Source organism: Polypterus senegalus, chromosome 9, assembly GCF_016835505.1.
Source record: "Polypterus senegalus isolate Bchr_013 chromosome 9, ASM1683550v1, whole genome shotgun sequence".
Lineage (NCBI taxonomy): Eukaryota > Metazoa > Chordata > Cladistia > Polypteriformes > Polypteridae > Polypterus > Polypterus senegalus.
This window is the reverse complement of record NC_053162.1, coordinates 154,400,691-154,424,356: the sequence shown is the minus strand read 5'-3', so window position 1 is coordinate 154,424,356 and position 23,666 is coordinate 154,400,691. Positions and strand designations below refer to the sequence as shown.

Here is a 23,666-nt window from a genome sequence, read left to right as displayed (position 1 = left end):
GTGTATAGGAAAGTTTTAACATCCATCCATCCATTATCCAACCCACTATATCCTAACTACAGGATCACGGGGGTCTGCTGGAGCCAGTCCCAGCCAACACAGGGTGCAAGGCAGGAAACACACACCAAGCACACACTAGGGACAATATATCTATCTATCTATCTATCTATCTATCTATCTATCTATCTATCTATCTATCTATCTATCTATCGTGACACCTGTAGGGGGCATGGCAGCCACCCAGCCCGACACAGACAGACGCAGGAGGCACACTTATAAAAGCACAAGTTATTTTTATTTTTTCTTCGCTTGTGGGCAACACCTTCCCCATCCCCCCAAGTACAACACAGTCTCAAGCACAAAGATCAGCACACCTTAAACACAATATTAGTCTTCTCTCTCTTTCTTTTCTCTTTCTCTTTCTCCTCCACTCCTCCTCGGCAAGCTTCATCTCCCTCCTCTCGACTCTGGCTTCCCAAGTACTGCCCGCAGGCTCCTTTTATATGTTAACCAGAAGTGCTCCAGGTTCTTGATGATCTACTTCCGGTTGAACTTCTGAGTGTGGTGAAATAACCATCCATACGGGCTCTGGAGCAGCTGTATTACCCCCTTGCAGTGCCCCCGGATCTCAACAGGGCTGCATACAACTCCATCTCCCATAAAGCCTTGTGGGAGAACGAGGCACCGCTGCAACCCATGGGAGCGGCCATCTAGCGTCCCAGGGGAGGGAATGTTCCATCCATGCATGCTCCCCTGGTCCTCTGAATGAAGAGGCGTCCCAGCCTGGCAAGGTCCCCTGCTGTCTAAGACACTATCTATCTATCTATCTATCTATCTATCTATCTATCTATCTATCTATCTATCTATCTATCTATCTATCTATCTATCTATCTATACACACATATATATATATATACTATTATAATATATACTATTTATTAGGTACACCTTGCTAGTACTGGGTTGGAACCAGTGGCACTGAGGTACTGGAAACATTCCTCAGGGATTTCTTCCATATTGACATGATAGCATCACACAGTTGCTGTAGATTTGTAGGCAGCGCATCCATGATGCGAATCTCCTGTTCTACAACATCCCAAAGGTGCTCTGTTGGATTGAGATCTGGTGAGTGTGGAGGCCATTTCAGTACAGTGAACTCATTGTCACATTCAAGGAACCAGTTTGAGAATATTTGAGCTTTGTGATATGGCATGTTATCTATACGGAGAATTATATGTTTTATATATATGTTGGACAGGTGTGTTGGGGTGCCAGCTGGGTCTTTCTTTTAGTTGCAGTGGCAAGCAATACACAACACAGGCTCTCGTGGGTGGAAAATATGTACAGCCCCAATTCCAATGAAGTTGGGACGTTGTGTGAAACGTAAATAAAAATAGTAAATACAATGATTTGCAAATCCTTTTCAACCTATATTCAATTGAATACACTACAAAGACAAGATATTGAATGTTCAAACTGATAAATTTTACTGTTGTTTTGCAAATCCTCACTCATTTTGAATTTGATGCCCGCAACACGTTCCAAAAAAGCTGGTACAGGGGCATGTTTACCACTGTGTTATATGACTTTTCCTTTTAACAACACTCAATAAGCTTTTGGGAACTGAGGACACTAATTTTTGAAGCTGTGTAGGTGGAATTCTTTCCCATTCTTGCTCGATGTACAACTTCAGTTGCTCAACAGTCCGGGGTCTCCGTTGTCGTATTTTGCGCTTCATAATGCGCCATACATTTTCAATGGGAGACAGGTCTGGACTGCAGGCAGGCCAGTCTAGTACCCACACTCTTTTACTATGAAGCCACACTGTTGTAACACATGCAGAATGTTTCTTCACATTGTCCTGCTGAAATAAGCAGGGATGTCCATGAAAAAGATGTCGCTTGGATGGCAGATTATGTTGCTTCAAAACCTGTATGTACCTTTCAACATTAAATGGTGCCTTCACAGATGTGCAAGTTACCCATGCCATCGGCACTAACACAACCCCATACCATCACAGATGCTGGCTTTTGAACTTTGCGTTGATAACAATCCGGATGGTCCTTTTCCTCTTTGGCCCGGAGGACACGACATCCATGATTTCCAAAAACAATTTGAAATGTGGACTTGTCAGACCACAGCACACTTTTCCACTTTGCGTTAGTCCATCTCAGATGAGCTCAGGCCCAGAGAAGCCGGCGGCGTTGATGGGTGTTGTTGATATATGGCTTTTGCTTTGCATGGTGGAGTTTTAACTTGTACTTGTAGATGTAGCGATGAACTGTGTTAACTGACAATGGTTTTCTGAAGTATTCCTGAGCCCACGTGGTAATATCCTTTACAGAATGATGTTGGTTTTTAATGCAGTGCTGCCTGAGGGATCGAAGGTCACAGGCATCCAGTGTTGGTATTCGGCCTTGCCGCTTACCTGCAGAGATTTCTTTAGATTCTCTGAATCTTTTGATGATATTATGGACAGTAGATGATGAAATCCCTAGATTCCTTGCAATTGTACGTTGAGAAACGTTGTTCTTAAACTGCTGAACTATTTGCCCACGCAGTTGTTCATAAAGTGGTGAACCTCGCCCCATCCTTGCTTGTGAACGACTGAGCCTTTTGGGGATGCTCCTTTTATACCCAATCATGACAAACACCTGTTTCCAATTAACCTGTTCACCTGTGGAATGTTCAAAACAGGTGTTTTTTAAACATTCCTCAACTTTCCCAGTCTTTTGCTGCCCCTGTCCCAGCTTTTTTGGAACATTTTGCAGGCATCAAATTCAAAATGAGTGAAGATTTGCAAAACAACAATAAAGTTTATCAGTTTGAACATTAGATATCTTCATAGTGTATTCAATTGAATATAGGTTGAAAAGGATTTGCAAATCATTGTATTCTGTTTTAATTTACGTTTTACACAACGTCCCAACTTCATTGGAATTGGGGTTGTATTACATAAATAACCTTCTGAGTGTTGTCTAAAGTGGCAGGTCACAATGTCAGAGTTCTGTCCTTAGTACTGTGTGGGTCAAAATCAGACACTGACATTCTTTTATAGCTCTCTCGTCAGTGTTAGTTGTCCTCAAGGATTGTCTTGTCGCTGCTGTAGAGCAGATCAAAAGATGACACTACTAGTAGCAGCCACCGCACCCTCTCGCCTCGATGGGGTATTGCATACCTTGGATGGGCCCTAAAGGTGTTTCTCCAACACGCATTTCTGCTGTTGAACTTTCCTATTAAAATGAACACTAAATTGAAGATAAACAGAGTAGAAAAGTCTAACATGTTCCTTTTTCTTTAGTATCTCCAATAATGACATAATGATTTTTGAATGATCATATCAAATCCAACCATTTTAGTTAACTGTGTCTTTAAGCAATAAATGTTCTGGAGGTGAAGTCACTCCATTTCAATCAATTAATCACTAGAGTGTATTCAGACTTGGGAGAGTGTCTTTTTATCAGTCAACATTATCATACAAGAACATCATTGAAGCAAGAGTAAGAGAAAGACAAGACCATGATAGTGAGCTGGGGTTCCAGCCTGGCAACCCAGTAAAAATAGATGAGATGTAGACAAAAGAAAACACGCAACAACTGTGGAGATGTCTTCACAGACATGAGTTCAGAACAGACCTGTCTCAAAAAGGCGGATCTTCCGTTCTTAAGTCCTTCTGACAGGAAGTGTTGGGTTCATGTGGACGGACACCACAGTGACATCAGTGGTGTCACAGCCATCAATCTTCCAGTCTAAAGAGGAAGGAAGAGAAAAGATAGTAGGACACAGTGGCAACCCTAGAGCAGCAGGTAATTACAATCGTTAGAGCCCTTAAGCTGTCCTCTAAGTGCTCGTGTGTGACACTGGTACGATCATCAGGACACGGTTAGAGCCAAGTGGGTTTCCAGCTTCACTGCGTTCAAAATTAGTTTTCATTTCATTAATAAATATTAATTGGATGTGCACAAACATATTGAAATGGCTTAACTAGGCCAATCAGTTCAGTGTATAACCTGAACCAAGACTTTAGATTTAGCCTCTAAGTACAGAATTTGGCAGGCCCGTACTCTAAAACTGTACAAGATAAGATTTACTAGATCTATTGTCTATCTTTTTATTTATTTATCACCTTTAAAATATCCTTAAAATTAATTGATTACAGATTAATGTTACATGAATAACTTTAAATATTAGTTATTTGAAAGTATCCGGCCATTGATCTAATTTGCACATATTTAGCAAAGCAATCTATCTCAGCTTAACTCAGAATAAATCAGTGAGTGAGAGTAAACCTAAAAGTAGCTTCATGTAGGCTTTTCCTTTTGTTTAATCATTTAAAAAATGACAGCAGAAAGGTGACCTCCTTGGCTTCCTGGTTGTAATTAATTTCTGCTCTTTTCATCATGAATCACACGTTTATTTAGCATATTTACCTTTTGAAAACATTTTTCTAAGTCATTGTTGCTACATTCCATTACTTTTTGGGCAGTTCTATATATTATGGACTTTAATAATTAATAAAGGTCTTTGAACCTGTAAATTACCCAGTTTGCTGTCATATCAGCAGACTAATGTTCAGTGCACATTGTCAATATGGCCTTTGTTTCATTGCAGGTGCTGAGTAATGAAAATTTTCTAATGCTGAAAGCGGTGAGGCAAGAGGATGCTGGGAAATATGTCTGCCGAGCTGTTGTGCCCCGAGTGGGAGCGGATGAGAGAGAAGTATCACTCACTGTCAATGGTAGGGGCTGTTTTCAGTTCTGTCATCATCTTGAATCAATCAGTCATTCAGTCTTCACATTAACAGTATACATTGAGCATTTCTATAGAGGGCGTTTTATTCCAATTATAAATTATTCTGCAATTATTATGATAGGGAGTTGACATAATTAAGATTTGGTCTTGTGCTCTTAAGCTAGAAGCCTATAATTAGTTCTACTGATGGAGTAAACTCTTTAAAAACATAGTACTATGCTCTAAAAGAACACAATTAGCCGTTTCCGCAGTTTTAGTGGCTTCATAGACTGTGCTTAACTCCTGCACATGTTTCCGCATTCGGTTCTCCATCATTTTAGGGCAGCTGGCCACTTTCTCTGAAATGTTTTTGAATTTGCCCTCCTGTTTAGCCCTATTGGTTGCAGGTTTCTGATACTTTTTGTTACCTTCTAGACAGTGGCGTTGCTAGCTTGCTGAAGGCCCCTGTGCAGCTCCCTAAGGAAGACCCCTCCTGTGTATCATAACTATTAGTAATTTATTCACAACTAGATCCTAGAGGCCAAGTGGGCTGTGGTGTCCGCAACCGCGTCACTGTCAGATCACACACTGGTGACAAACAAACCAGCTCTCTAAATGAAATTTAAATTGCTTTATTACAGCCGCTATAAGTTAGCAAAAATAAAATAAATTGTGGGAATGGAATGTGGGAGGTGAGGGTAGTAGTAGTACAGACATATATGTAAAATGTGGACCTGTTTACTTTTCCAAGACAACTTTGTGGAAGAAGATGATTAAAATATAACGTAAGCTAAAGTAAAATCTGTTCTGTGCTATGAAATGAAGCAAGTTCAATTTGTAACAAATTAAAACGACAACACTGCCTTACAGGATACTATTACAATTGACCTGTTTTACGCAAGTTTTGAGAAGATGGACATCATAAGTGGTGACGCTCACAAATCCTCACAGTAGTGATACTAATGCACAGTAAGCCATACCACGGTACACAATAAAACAGATAAGGTAAGGTAAGGTTTCTTTATTTGCCATTTGTGCATAAAACCAACAGTCAAAGCACATTGGAATTTTTGTGCAGAGCTCTTTCAGAGTCATCATAGTAAACATTTCAAAAAATAAATAAATAAACAATAAAATACATACTATGAATTGTACCAACACTGCACAAAAAGGTGGTAATATCTACACGAAAAAAATTATACAATTATATTGCAGATATTGCACAGTTAAAATATTTCACATTTATCACTCATCATTTACATGACGACAACAACATCAACCTTTATTTATATAGCACATTTTCATACAAATAATGTAGCTCAAAGTGCTTTACATGATGAAGAAAGAGAAAAAAGACAAAGTAAGAATTAAAATAAGAGAACACTAATTAACACAGAATAGAAGTAAGGTCCGATGGCCAGGGAGGACAGAAAAAACAAAAGAAAAATACAGACGGCTGGAGAAAAAATAAAATCTGCAGGGATTCCAGGCCATGAGACCGCCCAGCCCCTTCTAGGCATTCTACCTAACATAAATGATCAGTCCTCATTGTATTCAGGTTTCTCATGGAAGGACTTGATGATGACGGTCACGTGGACCTCTGACCTTTAATCCATCAATGTAGGGACATCATGGTGCTTTGATTAGGTGGTGGTGGCTCAGATCGCAACCACAGAAAAACGGAAAAAGAAGAGAAGAGAGAGTAGGGGTTAGTATGGATTTTGGAGCCACCATGAACAGTAATGATAATTAATTGAATATACAGAGCATCAGGATTAAACTAAAATGAAGTTATGGAAAAGCCATGTTAAAGTAATGTGTTTTTAGCAGTTTAGTTTAGTGACAAGTTAAGTGAAGTAGTGTGGGGTTATTTCACATGTTCAGTAAATTTGTTTTGCCATCAGTCTAACTGTGGTGGGAAAAAAGCTATTGAAAAACTTTGTTCTGTGAGTGATGATGCTGTCCGCTCTGCTGTGTCTCAGATTGTACATACAGTTTTTGTGTCTGAGCAGAGAGTGAGCTGGATGGAATAAGTCCCTGATAATTCCCTCTGCTCTTTTCCGACCACGATGTGCATACATAGAGTCTTTATGACTCTATTGTCCCTATGATGCTCTCCGCAGTCTTTATGACTCTTTGCAATGCCCTCCTCTCTGCCTCTGTGGTGTTCCCATACCAGACAGTGATGCCTACAGTGTGAATGCTCTCCATCAGTCCTCTATAGGCCTGGGTGAGAGTGTGATGGTTCATATTTGTTAAACTGTTAAAGCTTAAAAAAAATGTAACTCGCTGACAAGTCACAAATCATATTACTTCTAATATCGCTAGTACCTTAAAATGCTCGCTTGCGTGCCTTCTGTTGCACAAAAGTCTCAACAATGTTTGACACGTCAAGTTGTCTGTATGCTCATTTCCCATTGAGAGTACTGCCAAGCCACTAAGTCTGTCTTACAACATGGTGCCTCTGAGGCAATTTTTGATGGGTTTTAACTTGGAGAACGATCATTCACACGCAGCAACAGTCACTGGTATAGTCAGCAGTAACATGTAACTTTCAAACATCGCTGAAAGAAGACAACGGTGCACAGTGATCTATCAGCAACAGTTCAGCTACTTTGAAACAGTCGACTTGGTCGACTGGATGGATTAAAAACATACATGAAATGACAACAATAGAGCGCAAAACGCCAGTGAAAATTTGGTGCTATAGCATTCAATGAGAGGATCGGCAGCATCATACAATTTGCCATAAGCCATCGAGGTTAGAGTTGATGGTAACAAGATATTGATCGTTGATGCCACTACATTGAGACTGTGAAAGCACTGTTTTAGTTATTACAAATTTTTCGAAAAAATCTATATGGCCCAGAGTGGGCCCCCCTAGCATGTAGGCTCTTGGGCTTTGCACAATCTCCACAACCCATTGCTACACCAGTGCTTCTACATTCAAAGCTTCTTTCTATTTATCTTTCTTGGCACCTCTAATTTATCCTTTATCAGTATTTTTTCTGGGTAACATAAATGTGAAGATCTTTATAGCTTAAAGCTGAAAACTTCGTTATTGTTTGACACATCAACACTGGCACATCCACTTCTGTAATCTTAATTATTTGGAACGACTTTCAGGACTGAAAATGTTTCTTCTTAAATTGTGAGCATCCATTGGTCTGCTATGGAGGTTTTGTTTTGTTTGTTTGTTTGTTTTATAATTTGACCTGTTTGACTTGACTACACAAATAAGGACTGAGAATACAATTTCTAATATGCCTGGAAATGTTTAGCTTTAAGCTTTTTTTTCAGTTTTAAGCTCCTTCTGTCTCTACTTGCCATTCACCCTTCACATCCTAGAGAAGGGAAGAGAATGAGGCTTGATGATGGATGATGTGTGGTTATACAGATATGTCTGGGATTTAGTTATATCAGCATTTATTTTTGTCCATACACGTTTAGGGGTAGAAAGAATTACTTTGTTTCTCTGATGTTGTTTATATATTTGTTGTTCCATTCCATTCATTATCCAACCCGCTATATCCTAACTACAGGGTCACGGGGGTCCGCTGGAGCTAATCCCAGCCAACACAGGGCGCAAGGCAGGAAACAAATTCTGGGCAGGGCCCCAGCCCACCGCAGGACACACACACGCACACACCAAGCACACACTAGGGAAAATTTAGGATCACCAATGTACCTAACCTGCATGTCTTTGGACTGTGGGAGGAAACCGGAGTATCCGGAGGAAACCCACACAGACACGGGGAGAACATGCAAACTCCACGCAGTGAGGACCCAGGAAGTAAACCCAGGTCTCCTAACTTCGAGGCAGCAGCACTACCCACTCCGCCACCATGCCTCCCATATTTGTTGTTGTTTAAAATATATATTTATATATATATTATATATAAAAAGAGCCTTGTGATGAACGTGTGCCCCATCTTGACCTGTTCCTCTAAATTATGCCCACTGCCACCATTGCAGGCTAAGGATCCTGATGATTCTGAAATGAGAAGATTTGAGAATGAATGTGTGATGATTGATTATGTAAAAAACATAAAAATGTACAATATAATTAAACAATAAGGTTTTTTTTTCTTTCCCCCAAGAGCAATCTGATTGGTCAGTTTGACTTTGGAGTGGTTGGTCCTTTGGTAATGTGACAGAAAAGGAAGTGTGAGTGTAAGACACACAACGAGGAGTAAAGGCGTATTCTGGGAGAGTCGTCATCAAAGACAGGAAGTATAAAATGGGACAGGACAGGAGAAAGGCGTCTCGAACATAATGACAGAATCTGAGAAGCAGGCTTTACAGGAGTGCGCTTGAGAAAGGGAGCTCCAGTGAAGAGATGTTCAGACACATGCACAAATACAGAGGAAAGGTGCAGAAAGCACACGTAGGACAAGAGAGAGCAAATATTTTTTAGTTATTCTATTACCTGTCATTGACAGGTACTGGGGATGACACTAAGGTAATTGTTTAACTGAATAAAGAACAGGGGAATTTCACTTTGATTTACTATGTTGTCCAGAAAGCAGCCATTTTAATCACTAAGAATTCTGCTAACTGAGATAAGCAGCCACAAAACTGAATGAGTTTGGTTCACCTTTGCTTGTGCACAGATTGAAAGGAAGTAAGCAATATTAGTCAATTTCTAAGGGCAGAGAGTAATAGAGAATTAATGTTTTATTCACCTCATGGTTAATTGTTGTATTTCTATGTAAAAGTTGATTGCTACTAATTTTACAGTTGTTTTTGGATAATTGGTATTTACATGCTCTGAAAAAAAGAAAGTATTTTTTTACTAGTTTTTGATATAATCCATTTATGGCATGGATCTTGGTGACAACTAGTCTTAGTCAATGTGACAAGAGGTATAACCCAGTGATGCAATTGTGGTACACGGATATGTCATATAACAAGAGTTTTGCTGTAAGGAAGATCAAATATATGGAGAAACACAAAGCAAAAGAGAGATGGAGACAGATTAATTTGGTTTTGTTAGAGTCATTTAAACTGGTCTTGTACAATTTTCAAACATGCAGATCTTTTCATTTTATTTGCATGAGCTAATGATCATGTAAACAGATAATAGTAACTAAACACCAAGGCTGTTCCAACTCTAATCCTGAAAAATTCAGCTCAACCAGCCTGTGCTGCAGCTGTCAAATATATGTGTAATATGAGTTTAACATCTCCTGATCTTGTAATCCATTTAGTTTATAATTGTCAGCTAAATGTATAATGTAATAACCCTGTCACACGTCATGTCTATGGTGACTCTTCCTGTGAAGTCAGTAGACGAATTGGGAGAGTATGGGGGATCATGAGATTGCAGGAATGGGGTGTGTGGAGCTCTTGATATTTTTGCAAAAGGACAAAGGTCCAAGTCTTTAGAATCCTGGTGCTTCCTGTCTTGCTACATGGTGACGAGACATGGACGCTATCCAGTGACTTGAGACGAAGACTGGGCTCCTTTGGTACTGTGTCTCTTTGGAGAATCCTTGGGTACCACTGGTTTGACTTTGTGTCGAATGAGCAGTTGCTCATGGATTCCCGAATGATGCACATTACCTGCATTGTGAGGGAGCGTCAGTTATGACACTATGGTCATGTGGAGCTATTCCCAGAGGGTGATCCTCACTGTGAGGATCCGAGCAGCTGGACCAAGCCAAGGAGATGCCGACATAACACCTGGCTGCAGCAGATAGATGGTCATCTCCGGAGGGTTGGGCTGGACTGCGTGTCTGTCTGGGGGGTTGTCAAGCAGGATCCCGAGCTGTTTTGTTGTGTGGTGGGTGCAGCAATGCATTGTATCAGTGCATGCTCCCCAACCTGTTCTGACCTGACCTGATATTGTTGTTAGAGGTAAATGGATACATAAATACTTTTTATAGGTCATCCACACCAAAATTTATATAGTTATTTTTGAAACTGAACCTTAAGCCTTTTGGATACTCCTGTCCTAAAATATCAAGAAAATGCTGGAACATTCAGATAATGATAAGGTTATCTGGCAACTCCTGAAAGTTTGAAGATGAAGGAGGAAATGTTAAAAAATATCAACTGAGGAAGTGAAGTTAATCAAATTTAAATAGTAAAGTACAGTTTTTATTTATTTATTGATTGTACTTGAACTTTCCTGAAGAAGAAACATTGAGAAACATGTTTCTCTGAGATAAGGATCATGTAAACACTTATGAATTTTTATATTGAGAGGAAAGTGTCAGATAAAGGCTCCCTTAACTCACCCAAATGAAGTTTTGATTTGTCCATTATCTTAGAAATATCTTTAAGTGCACTTTCTGCCACAACTCCCAGTGTTTCCCACACTTAGTGTGCTCTGGGAACAATGCGGAAACAAGTGTAAAAGGAAATGACACGACACACTTAAAAAGGTTTCGGGCAGCCACCCGTATATTATTCCTGGATGCAAAAGATTCTTTGTTTGAATACAGAGATGTTCTCTATACCGAGTCCAAAACAGAATTGATGGTGGATTGTCAAGATGGGATAGGACAGGAAGTGATATAAGGGGACCGGCAGTGATATTCTTCATTAGTCAGAGTAGATGGAAGTGATGATCTTCTAGGCACTGGAACCAGAAGTGATATTCTTCTGGGCGCCGGAACCGGAAGTGACGTCATCTGTTTTAAATCAGACATGTTTTCCCGCGGCTGGTCTGTGAAGATAACAGAAGAAGGTTTAGCGTACCCCGCCACCCCCTGGCCTGGCGTGGAATTACCTTTGCTTGGTCCATACAACATCTTCCTAGTCACACGTATGTGACACAAGACATTTAGAATACAACTTGGATCAACCCCATCCTCTCTGTGACGGTCGGTCTCTGCTTAATACTAACAGCATAGTGCTTCAATCGAAACATCTCATTGCATATAAAACTCAACTTTTTATTTGCACCTGTTGTCACATTAAGTTGCCAGGCGGCAGAAGGACAATAGGCTTGGATGTAATTCTCATACCTCACTGGTGTGACCCGTCATTTGCGCGATAGACATATGCGTGCCGACAAAATAGCGGCGATTAAATCGCGCCGACAAAATCGCAAAAGTTTCATTAATTATGAATTACTAGTTTAAAGCATATATAATAATGTTTATTTTAGAAGTCAATATTATGAGACGTGGCATGCCATCAGCACGGCACGCAGATAGTCCTTAAGATCACGCCCTGCATATGTAGGAAGGATTGCAGCAAGGGAGTCCCACTCTCTTGGCCTCTCTCTCGATTTTGTCATGACGATTTTGTCTGCACGCATTTGTCGAAAACCAGTTAGCGGCTTTGTCGGCGCTCATTTGTCAGTCAAGGTTTTGTCGGGGCGCATATGTCTATTGAGCTTTTGTCGGTGAACACCTCACTGGCATTGCCCAGATGTGGCAACATATCACGGTGTTTTGAAGTAACACTTAATAACACATTATTTTGTTTTGAGAGGATCACTATAAGCATTTTAAAGAATGCTTCTTTAAGATAAGGATTATGTAGTACTAGGATGTTGTAGCATGTTAGCGATTATGGATGTAGTGAAAAGCCAAGCAAAATGGCACCTTTTATTAACATGTAAGTACTTAACTTTTTCAAAGATCACTTACTTTAAAAACTTTTAAAACATATTTCTCTTTGATAAGAAGAATATAGGAACAATTATAAAAATAACAGGCCCAGCATAATTTGTTCAACACTATTCACCATATATTTGCAAAATATCATCAATTCAAAATTCAAAAATTTGCCTTTTAATGGTAATTTATTCCATAATAATTGACACTATAAGGTATTTTTGCACGTTAAGATTTCCTCTATTACTGCAAATTTATGTCACTGAATGTTTTTTGGTCTTCAACCAGAATCTAATTTCAATGCATATAAAATCCAACATCTGTCTATCTGTGTGTTCGCTTTTCATGAAAGAACTACTTAACAAATTTAGATCGGGTTTTTTTCTATAACTTGTTTTATAATTTGCGACTTCTATTGTTGCACTAAGTATTATAGTTCACTTCCAGGAGCGATGTATTCATTGAGGGCCAAGGTTAGGGGGAAGCGTGACGTCAGGAGTGGGGAGCCTAGCGGGGCCCTCCTCTCTCACACGCCAGCCTCTGTTCGAGTCAGTCTACCTCTCACCACATTTTGGAGCGTACCTTATTTCTGCTTAGCTAACGATACCTATTTGTTTTTTGTTTTTAAAGTTTGTCCTGTTTCACGACTACGTTGTTGAAGCCATGGAGGAGAGCTGGTTTTAGATATAAAGTCACCTGAGTGAACACATGAAACTTCTTTTTCATTTACTTATTAAAGCCCAATTTCTTTACAAGATAAAAATCTCACATTTGTTTAAAACATTCTAAAAACATTCTTGCAAATAGTGATTACAAGAAGTAATAGTAGTATTGATACACACACAGAGTACAGAGTACTTTGAAATGTTGTGGCAGAAACTGGTTGGTTGTCCCCGTTTAATTGAAAGAAAATAACAGACAGAAACTGTATTCAATGACATTATTAACAGAAAATCATAGCGCATTGGACAGTTCAACAAAAAGGGTTCAACTTATGGAGGTTCAGGTTTCTTGAAGGAGCTTGTTTCTGGCCAAGAGCAAAAAAAAGATGACTTCCTCTGGGGACTTTCTGGTTTTTATAGAACCCCAACTGGTAGCGCAGGGCTGGCTCTGGGAGCTGGAATCAGGTCAGAATCCCTCTCCTGGTGGCTTCTCTAGTGTGAGCACCCCCTCTCATCCAATCGTGATACTACTTACCTCAGCAGAGCCAGGAAGGTGATCCCCAGGTGCACATGCATGACAATAGTAATTTTTTACTTGCATGTTCATCTAGAGTTCAAACAATAATCAAAGCAGTGGAAGCACGGTTATTTTCTAATAACAAAGAAATTTAATGACGGCAAGATCATGTGCATAATTTTTTATGCCGATGAGGGTGCAGTCAATACTGATTACATGCCTCAAGATGCCCACATATCCGATCAAAATTATATTTATTTGCTTTAGTGTTTGCAGCAGCCAAAGGAAAGGTGGCAAGGACCATCCATCTATCTGCTTGACAGCAGTGTCTTTGTTCACTGCACAAGGTTTCTCTATGTACATTAGAAGTTAATTACTAATTGTTCTGTATTCTGAACATATTATAGTATTACATTTCTGTTAGAAACCCTCACCTGGCGATTATGTAGTGTTTTCACCACTCTGTTTTTTGTCACTAGCACCTCAGTATGTTCAGATGCTATGTACCATGGTCAAAATGTATACATAAAAAACCCAGCCTCTGCAGCCTCTTGATGGAAGTAAACACAGTATAAAAATCAGTTAAGAGAAGAATGGATAGATGAGAAACTTCTGAGTGGGCAAGTCTTCTGGTTAGTAATTTGTACCATTGCCTAATAAACAATGATATAATATATATATATATATATACAGGTAGTCCTCAGGTTACGGACATCCGACCTACAACTTAAGAACGGGGCTGCAGCTGCAATGCATGCGCCTCAGTAACTGCCACTCCATCATCTTTGGCCTGGGGACACTGCAAGCGGTAGCTGGACAGAGGCTGGAGGGGGGGCGATTTCGCTGCTCATGCAGTGTAGTGTCCCTCGGGCGGCTCCCGCCAGCAAGCAGTTTCACTGCCCACCCACCACACACGGCTGCCCCGTACATTCTCGGTGGGTGGCTGGTAATGCTGCAAGCGGTGACTCTGTTGTGGTTGAATGGAGGCCATTAAGGGTGATCGGGGCGGTGTGGGGTACCATTGTAGTGTGCCTCAGATGGCTGCCTGTTAAATGGGGGAGGTTGGGCAATTCACTACCCGCCTTTGGCCGCACCATGTTCGTTCCCGGTGGGCAGACGCTGCAGGCAGCATACTTTAGTGGAGGTGACTGCGAGGTGGGCTGGTGAGGAACCGCCCCTCACCGCCCCCATTCATTGTCAATAGCAAGCCTTCTTGTACTGTTATGTACATAGCAGGAAGTTGTCTCTTGTCAGTACATCAGACGTGTTGACAGGTGCCTTCCTGCTGTGATAGCGTGTACAGCGCTGTGCAGAAGAGCTCATCTTAACCTTTTGTCTTTACCCTTCAACAATGTCTCTGAAACACAAATCTGATGCAAGTGCTTGTGATACAGTAAAGAAGAGAAAAACCATCACCATTGAAAATAAAGTAGAAATAATAAAAAGGTCAGAGAGGGGTGAAACTCCGTTATTCATTGGCAGAGTACTTGGTTACAGTCAGTCACGAATAGCATTTATTAAAATAATGTACCTGTTCCGACTTACATACAAGTTCAACTTAAGTACAAACCTACAGTCCCTATCTTGTACGTAACCCGGGGACTGCCTGTATACAGGGCCGGATTAAGATCGAAATTGAGCCTGATGCCGCAGCGCAAAAAAGGCCTATTTTTTCTCGCCATTGGTGCTTTTGCATTCGACACTCACCGTACATGCGCACTCGGACCGACCAAGGAGCCTTAATTGCCTGCCACGCAACCAGCCAGCCTTTATTGAACATGAATAATAATAACGAGGATTTTAAAAATTCTAAACATCCTTTTAGTTTTACCTTTAAGGATAACCATTTAAATAGCCATCAATTTTTACTGTACAACTAACTCTGAAGGTAAAAAATTTACTACCTGGCACTTACCGAACAATAATAAAGTGGCAAGAATCCCCAAGATATTGCAAAAAACAGAGTTAAATTACTAAGTAGACTGTTTAACGTAAAATTGATAGCATTAACTTGAAATCTTCGGTTAACAATAAACACAACAACGTTATAGTTACGTCACAGCGCAAAGAACAATAGTAACTGTATAATAAGTAACACTGTGTCTAGGCGTCCGAAAGTTGGAATCCAAATTTCATTCTAAGAATTATTTTGAGGTTAATATAGCAAAGGAAAACTGTTCAGCTTCCAGAAACGGATGACTCCCGCTCTTACGTGCAAGTCTGTGTGGATATTATGAACTATCGTATCTGTTCAAGTTCTATTTAAATTTTAAATAGAAGGAATTTTTATTTAGTCGACAGAAATATCTTTGGTAGGAATGTAAGTTAAATGTAGGCATCATTGCATACATTTTTCTTCACCATAGAAATGTAAAGAGTAAATTCGCCTTACATTCCAACCAAGCACACTATATATATATATACCCGCGCTTCGCAGTGGAGAAGTAGTGTGTTAAAAAAGTTATGAAAAAGAAAAGGGAACATTTTAAAAATAACGTAACATGACTGTCAATATACAGTAATTGTTTTGTGAGTGTTATGAGTGTTGCTGTCATCAAGGATTTGATTATCATTATTTCTTTCAATCAGGTTCGTATTTGTAGGATGTGTTGTGTTCAAGTTACATTCCGTGTTTGTCAATTGTTGTAAAGATGACAGGTTTCATTCATCGATTCATTTCTTACTGCATCAATAAACAGCTCGTCTTCCTCTTTATCTGAGACGTGACACACTGCATGCACGGGTTTTTTTTTTACACTGTCTTCCTTTAGCGGGACATTGACTTTTTCCACCGTGTGCTTTGTTTCCGCAGTAGCTGCATTTATGAATATGCTTGTATGTGTCACACGCTTCATATTTTTTTGCTGCCTTCTCAATTGTGTAATTCGTTTTTTGTTCAGCACTCTTTGGAACTGTTGCTTTTTGTCTGTGCACTGCGTCAGTTCACGTGAGCCGCTCGGTGTACATGCATTGAAGGTTCCCAGCTGTGCTGGTGCCATCTCGTGTGATGTCCAAGGCTGTATTTAATGTTAGCTAAGACCCGGCACTTAAAAGTTTCTCTTGCAGTTTCGCTGAGTTTGTGCCAAACACCACCCTGGACTGGACAAAAAAATAGGTTCCAGTTATGACCATTACGCGTAGAATTTTGAAATGAAACCTGCCCAACTTTTGTAAGTAAGCTGTAAGGAATGAGCCTGCCAAATTTCAGCCTTCTACCTACACGGGAAGTTGGAGAATTAGTGATGAGTCAGTCAGTCAGTCAGTGAGTGAGTGAGTGAGTCAGTGAAGGCTTTGCCTTTTATTAGTATAGATATATAAAATTGAATGAATTCTTATGTACAATCAGTTTCAGTAGGAAAATTAAGTAACTCATCGAGTCATTTGCAGTGTATCTGGAATAGTGCTGAACTAGCAGCAGATCAATACCAGACTAAGTTGTACGGGAATAATAATAAAATATTCCTGACGTCTGTAGGTGCTGTCTCAGCGAACAGTGCAACAAGATCTTAACCAAGTTTAACTAATCCGCAGCTTGTCTTGTTTTGACCTTGTGTTTCTCCTCAGTTTGTTCAGCTGGCTATCTGATTGTCTGTTAAAGGTGGCATGCCAGCAATTAATGTCTCTTGTTCTCTAAAGTGCTGCTATACACTCCCGTCGAATTAAAGTGAGAGAGCACATCCTGTTGTAAACATAATAAAAAATGATAGCATTTGTTAAGCTACATTAGCTCAAATGAGTGTGACAGTCGTTATTGTAAACTAGCTGTGCTACTCATATAAGATGGGTTGATATCTAAGTTATCAACATAGACTTCACTGTTAATGCACAATGTGTATGTCTCTGTTATATGCCATTAGGTATGGGGTTTGTAAAAGCAGTGTTAATGTTTGTGATGGCAAATGCAATGCATTTTATTACTACAAATGTTTGTGATGCACCATCTTTTGAAATCACAGAGAGATACCAACCACACGGACACACTGATGGACACACAGACACTTATCTTTTTATTAAGGTGGATATTGTTCACTTCGCACATATGAAAAGGCTCAGAAAGCCCTACACAGAAAGTGTTGATGATGAAAGGTACATGTTATAATCAAATCTGAAATATAATTGTCTGTCTGAAACTCATTTCCCATTACTGTACATAGATTATATTATTGGCATTATGTGCCAAGCTTTAACAAATGAAAGAAATTAATTATGTAACACTACCCCCTGCATTATGTCCATTAAACCTGATCCCGAGGTGCTCTAAGTTACTACACAACTTGGTTCCCCTTCTCCGTCTCCCAGAAGCTCACTGCAGCTGCGCTTCATCTTAGTCTTGGTCTGCTGCTAGGGAGGCACTGCAAACTCAAAACTCAAAAGTTAATCTTGTTACTGTAAACACATACTAAGACCAGATTATCCACACTGCTAATGACCCAGCAAGGATTTTCTCCACAATAAACATATAATAATTACAGACCCGAAACATTTGGAAATGCTCTTATACTTTTTAATTTGCTTCAAAATGGAACTTTACGGGTTCGTTTATCGACAAGAAATAAAGTAAGAAAAGTTGCTATTAAGCAGTTTTTTCCTCCCTCAATAAAATTCTAGTATTTCAAGACTGTTATACTATAGGAATGCCAATCTGATGGAGATTGGTTTGCCCATTCATGTGTTAGGGGTCAAGTAGTGCTCAGGGAAGCTTTAAATGTGTAAAACCGTCAAGTACTCCAAGTTGTAATTTTAACCTCATTATAACACTTGTCAGTGATTTACACCATTATGCATTCAGATTTCAGTGGAACAAAGTAGCCAAAAATGAAACACAGTTTTACATGAAAATAGTTCAACATTTAATGAATAGCTCCTAATTGAGAAAAAAATAGAAGCACATACCTCAGCTGACACAAGCATATCTAACACATGGCGCCATGGCAGTCTAGTCCCTAGTGCCTCACACTAAAGATTGGAGACTCCTTGATCAAATCCCAGCAGACCAGGATAATTTAATTATAGTTAAATAGCTAGCAGGAAAAACAGTTTATGCAGAAGCCGCTAATGGTTACATATTGCTTTGTTTTGGTTAGGAGCCCTGTTCTTGTATGTGTAAAGAAATCAGATGCAATTTGTCATGCAGCCCAGGGAAGTATGCGCATGTTAGTTGCCAGCATTGCGACTGTTTCGCTGTTCACTGTCCCACAGGGCTTGCCATTTGTTTTAAGGCCATGAATTCTGCACAGAGGCTTAATTTTTCATTTTTTTTTTTTCCTGGTGAGATTTGTTGTTTGTTTGTTTGTTATATGGAGGCAGAGCAGGAAGTGAAGAACAGCAATATGTCTGCCAGAAAATTAAAGACCTAGCTTTAAGGCGAAAAAAGTTGGTTACAAAGTAGCATATTATGTAAAACAACCTTGTTAGGGAATAAAATATTGGGAAAATATGTGTAATCTTTATATGAAATCTTTAAGAAACCTCGTCTTGGAGTAACTTAGTCTGTTGACAATGGCACTATTCTTAGCCCTGCTGCCTTCCAGAGCTGGATTTAACTTCTGGCTGAGCCACTTTATTGTACGTTTTGTGTTTGCTACTTCTGTTCACTGCCATGTTTCAAGTCTTATTCGGCCCCGCAAGATTGAGCTTGGGGGTGTGTGTGCAGCTGTGCCCTGCACTGGATTAGAGTCTAATGCACGGTTGATTTCTGGCTTATGCATAATGGCGTTAAAATACTCAGCTCACTTTTGCTGTCATTCATTCACATACATAGCATATGATTGAAGGTAATATCGTTCCTTGCAATTCCCAATGCATATGCAAAACAATAAACATTTGACGTAACCATAAGAGTAACTAAAACCAGTGCAACAATGCAATATAACAAGACTAAAGATGCAGAAATAAAAAGCTGGAACAATACCCAAAATCCATATTAAAGTGCAGAGTGACAGTAGATGACTGGGGGGATGTTATAGGGATATGGTACTGAGGGACATGTAGGAGTACAAAAGTCTGACAGCTTGAGGAAAGAAGCTGTTACAGGACCCGGCTGTGCTGGTTGTAATACTGCAGAATCTTCTACCTGATGGCAGGAAGTCAAACAGTGCGTGTGATGGTTGAGAGACGTCTTTCAAAATGGCGTATGCTCTATGCAGACTGCGTGTCTGAAAGATGTCCTGAATTGAGGAAAGGGAGATCCCTATGATCCTCTCTGCAGTCCTCACTACACGCTGCAGAGTCTTCCGCTCATGGGCTTTGCTCTTCCCAAACCACTTAGTGATCCAGTTTGTCGTAATACACTGCAAAAAATGAAATCTAAGCAAGTGAAAAGTATCATGACATTAAATCTTGTTTTCCTTGTTGTAAGAATTATCGATTTATCAAAAAATTTATATTTATGATGCCATGCAGTGGGCTGGTGCCCTGCCCGGGAATTCGTTCCTGCCTTGTGCCTTGTGTTGGCTGGGATTGGCTCCAGCAGACCCCATGACCCTATGTTAGGATATAGTGAGTTGGATAATGACTGACTGACTTACTGATATTTATGATTATTTTTCTTACTTTAAGAAATTGTGTCAAGTAAATTTTGCTTACTCCATTTGGCAGATTTTTTTGCTAAATAAAAGCAAAACAACTCCCATTTAAAGTCCTTTTTGTCTAGTTTTTGCATATGCACTTTTTGCAGTGTAGAATCCATGCTTATCGCAACTCTATGATTTAAATGAATAATTCTGAATATGGAAGAAGGAATCCTAAAATATAACTCTGTTAATTGTTTTACCTAACAGCGATTAACTGAATGGAGTGTGAAATATGCCACCATACCCTCTCTTCCATGTTGCCACTCTAGAAACATCTTCCTATCTACCTGGAAGAACAACTCCTTATGTCTATGACTAGTAACATAAACCAAACTATTTGTTAGACAGATTTGAAAACATTGTACACTGACCATCACTTGATCAAACCTGACCTCACTCAGAAAAGTTTCTGTTACTGCCCTTAATTCAGGCCTAGGCCACTGGATTTGACCTCAGCCAAGGCAGCCTAGCCGCTGATGAAAATGCAGGCTTCAGCTTGTACAGGCCCAGAAGTACAAAAATACAAAAGTTCAAAAACAATCAAAATGGTTATGATTGTTAGAATAACAAAATGGGGAAGAGTAAAACCATGAAACCTCAAATCCACAAAACTAAATAAAGACATTTATAGGCCAATTTATTAATAAAAAAAAATCACAAAAGGGAGGATACAGGATAGGAAATAGGAAAAAACGAGCATAAATAGAGCAATAATAACTTTTGCCTAAATGCACAACCTAAAACAAATCCAGACAAAATACAAGAAAATTACTATTAGCCAGGGATCAAAACCAGACAAATCACAAAATCCATTATTCAAAAATCACAAATGAAATTGTAAGACTCAAAAGGATACAATGCCGAAGCTGAAGAAAGATCATCAACGTCTCCTTAAATACTTGCTGCGGTAGTCGTCACATGAAGGCGATAGGCCTAATCACAAAGAACACTACATTTACAGTACATTGGAACTTAACAAGACACACAGTAGCAAAATAATTAGAAAACGTCATATCAAAAAAATCTAAATATTGCAAAAATGCAAAGACAAAGCAAAACCAGAAACAAAATTAAGAGCATAACAAATTATGTTCAAGTAATAGAAAAAAGAATAAATAATCAAAAAATCAACTTGAGCCGGAGCAAAATCCAGGACTGTAGCATAACAGCTGGCCCTTGTCCAGTTAGCTATGGCTGTATCATTTTCCCCTTTAATTAAATTTATATACTCCGGAACAAGGCCACATAAATAGAACTGTATTTGGATTATCCAAATCTTACATTTTCACACATAATTCATTGATATGTGATTTTACTCTTACAAAGTAGTCAGATTCAATACCTAATAGATATCAAGAAAACAGGACCTTACAAGTAACATAGCTTGTGAAATTCTGTTGTTTCAGTATTTATTTGATTTTTATATTGTCTTAAAACATAAATTTGTAAATATAGTTTTAAGAATATGTGTGTATATGCGTGTATGTGCATATATATATATATATATACTGTATGTGTCCATCCATCCATCCATTAACCAACTCACTATATCCGAACTACAGGGGACTGCTGGAGCCAATCCCAGCCAACACAGAGCACAAACCCTGGACATACACACACTAGGGACAATTTAGAATCGCCAATTCACCTAACCTGCATGTCCTTGGACTGTGGGAAGAAATCGGAGTGCCCGGAGGAAACCCACGCAGACACGGGGAGAAAATGCAAACTCCATGCAGGGAGGACCTGGGAAGCAAACCCAGGTCTCCTAACTGCAAGGCAGCAGCGCTACCCACTGCGCCACCGTGCCGCCCATACTGTATGTGTGTGTGTTAATAATTCCTATAGTAAGGTGGCCTAATGTTAGATAACGCATCAGATCTCCTGGGTTACCTTCTAAGTACTAATATACGTGAACGAGTACCACCAATCCTTTAAGGCGTAATGGTTATGCTTGGTATTGGAAGGTAGGCAGTGTGGCCTATTGGGTAAGACTGTGGATTTCACTCCTCATCTCTGATACCTATGCTTTACTTGTATAAAATATACAGGTAAAAAATAATATAAAATATATAGTGGGGCCATGCTGCTGCTCACCAGCACTGAGTGCCAATGGATTCCTGCTCTTTACATCTCTGTTTTTGGTAACTGCCCTTAGATGGCTGCTTCACTGTTGCTGAACTAGTTGGAATTCATAAACTGTGGCTGGCTTACCGTTTTTCTAGGCTGCCCTGTGGCTAACTCATTTTCAAGATGGAATGTCATCCCCAGGCCGATGCATGTTGTCAGCACTGTTACATAGCTCTCGCTTTGCAGTTCCAAGTGACTATTTCCAGCTCCTTACAGTAGCACATATATTTTTTGAAAAACCAGAGTGGTCTTCTCCTCTGCTCTAGTTATTTGACCGGTAATGAGTACACATCAGCAGGAATCTTGAGTGCTGTGTTGTCAAGTGGTGCCACAAGAATATTGAGTGTTGCACAGCAGAGGTGTTTCATGCTGCACTTCTGCACTTCTTTTGTACTGTATGTGGAACTGGAGTTTATCCCAGCTGCATCTGACACAGTCACACCTGGAGGACACTCATTTAAAGTGGAGAACATGCAAACAGCACAAGTGGGTGTGCAACTCCAAACCAGGATGCTAATCAGTATATACATATATGTGTGTAGTATATAATGAAGTTGTATACAGAGTAATTTCTTTCTGAACATTTTTTTCAGTGTCATATTCATCTCTGTGTCATAAGAATAAAAATATTATTGTATATATGTGTGTTTTTTCTACAAGTCCTGCAGTTTTCCTCATTCATCTCATTTGGTTGATCAGCAGCTTTAAATTGTCCAATTTCAAATTTCCCTCGAGGTTGATGCAAGCGATCCATTTTAGAAAAGTAAAAGAAAAAAATCAGAATGGTTGGATAGTACATCTTCCTCTGTTTCCATGGAATTACACCCCAGAGCTCAGACCATTTCATTTATTCACATTAAGACATTAGAAATTATATGTGAAACAGAATTACACATAATGCCTCAAAGGTAATTTGATGCTCTAACAAAACATTCAGTGTAGCAAATAATAATATAGGAAAGAAAATGCTACTTTTAACAAAATTTGCACTAATGTCTTTGGATCAGGTAAGTTCATTAATCACCTTTTAGTGTTATTTTTTCTCAGCTTAACCGCAAGACAGCAACATTAAGTGATGTAAAAAGTGCATTTTTGCAGTTAATGTATGATGTAGAGTAAAACAAAGAATATTTAAATTAGGAGACAATTAGGACACCAGAAGTCCACATACATATGTGGTTTTTCACTTACAGCCTCATGGTGAAACACTATGTTTGACCACAAGGCAGAAGCCAAAGGCCTTTTCAGACCTGATTCACACAATCCTGTCCTCACTCACTCCTATTGGACAAATGCAGAGTCAGCTGTCAACCTAACAGGTACATCTCTGATGTGTGGGAGGAGAGCGGAAAACACAAAGAACACCCACAATGACGGCAAAATGTTCAAATTTTTCAGAGATGGTGCATGGGCTGATTTTTATGTAGTTTGTTTTTTTTTTGAGCTGTGAGGATGGGAATATCTATATTGTATCTGTGCATTT

At 39.5% G+C, this 23,666-nt stretch overlaps 1 protein-coding gene across 6 annotated transcripts in view; it reads left to right on the top strand.

Moving 5' to 3' along the window:
• kirrel3b (kirre like nephrin family adhesion molecule 3b) overlaps window positions 1-23,666 on the top strand; it is a 1,066,676-nt gene that overhangs the window by 863,814 nt on the left and 179,196 nt on the right. For all 6 annotated transcript variants that reach the window (XM_039764053.1, XM_039764052.1, XM_039764050.1 and 3 more), the window contains exon 9: window positions 4,612-4,738. In XM_039764053.1, the coding sequence (XP_039619987.1) occupies window positions 4,612-4,738 (127 nt within the window). The remainder of the gene's footprint in view (window positions 1-4,611; window positions 4,739-23,666) is intronic.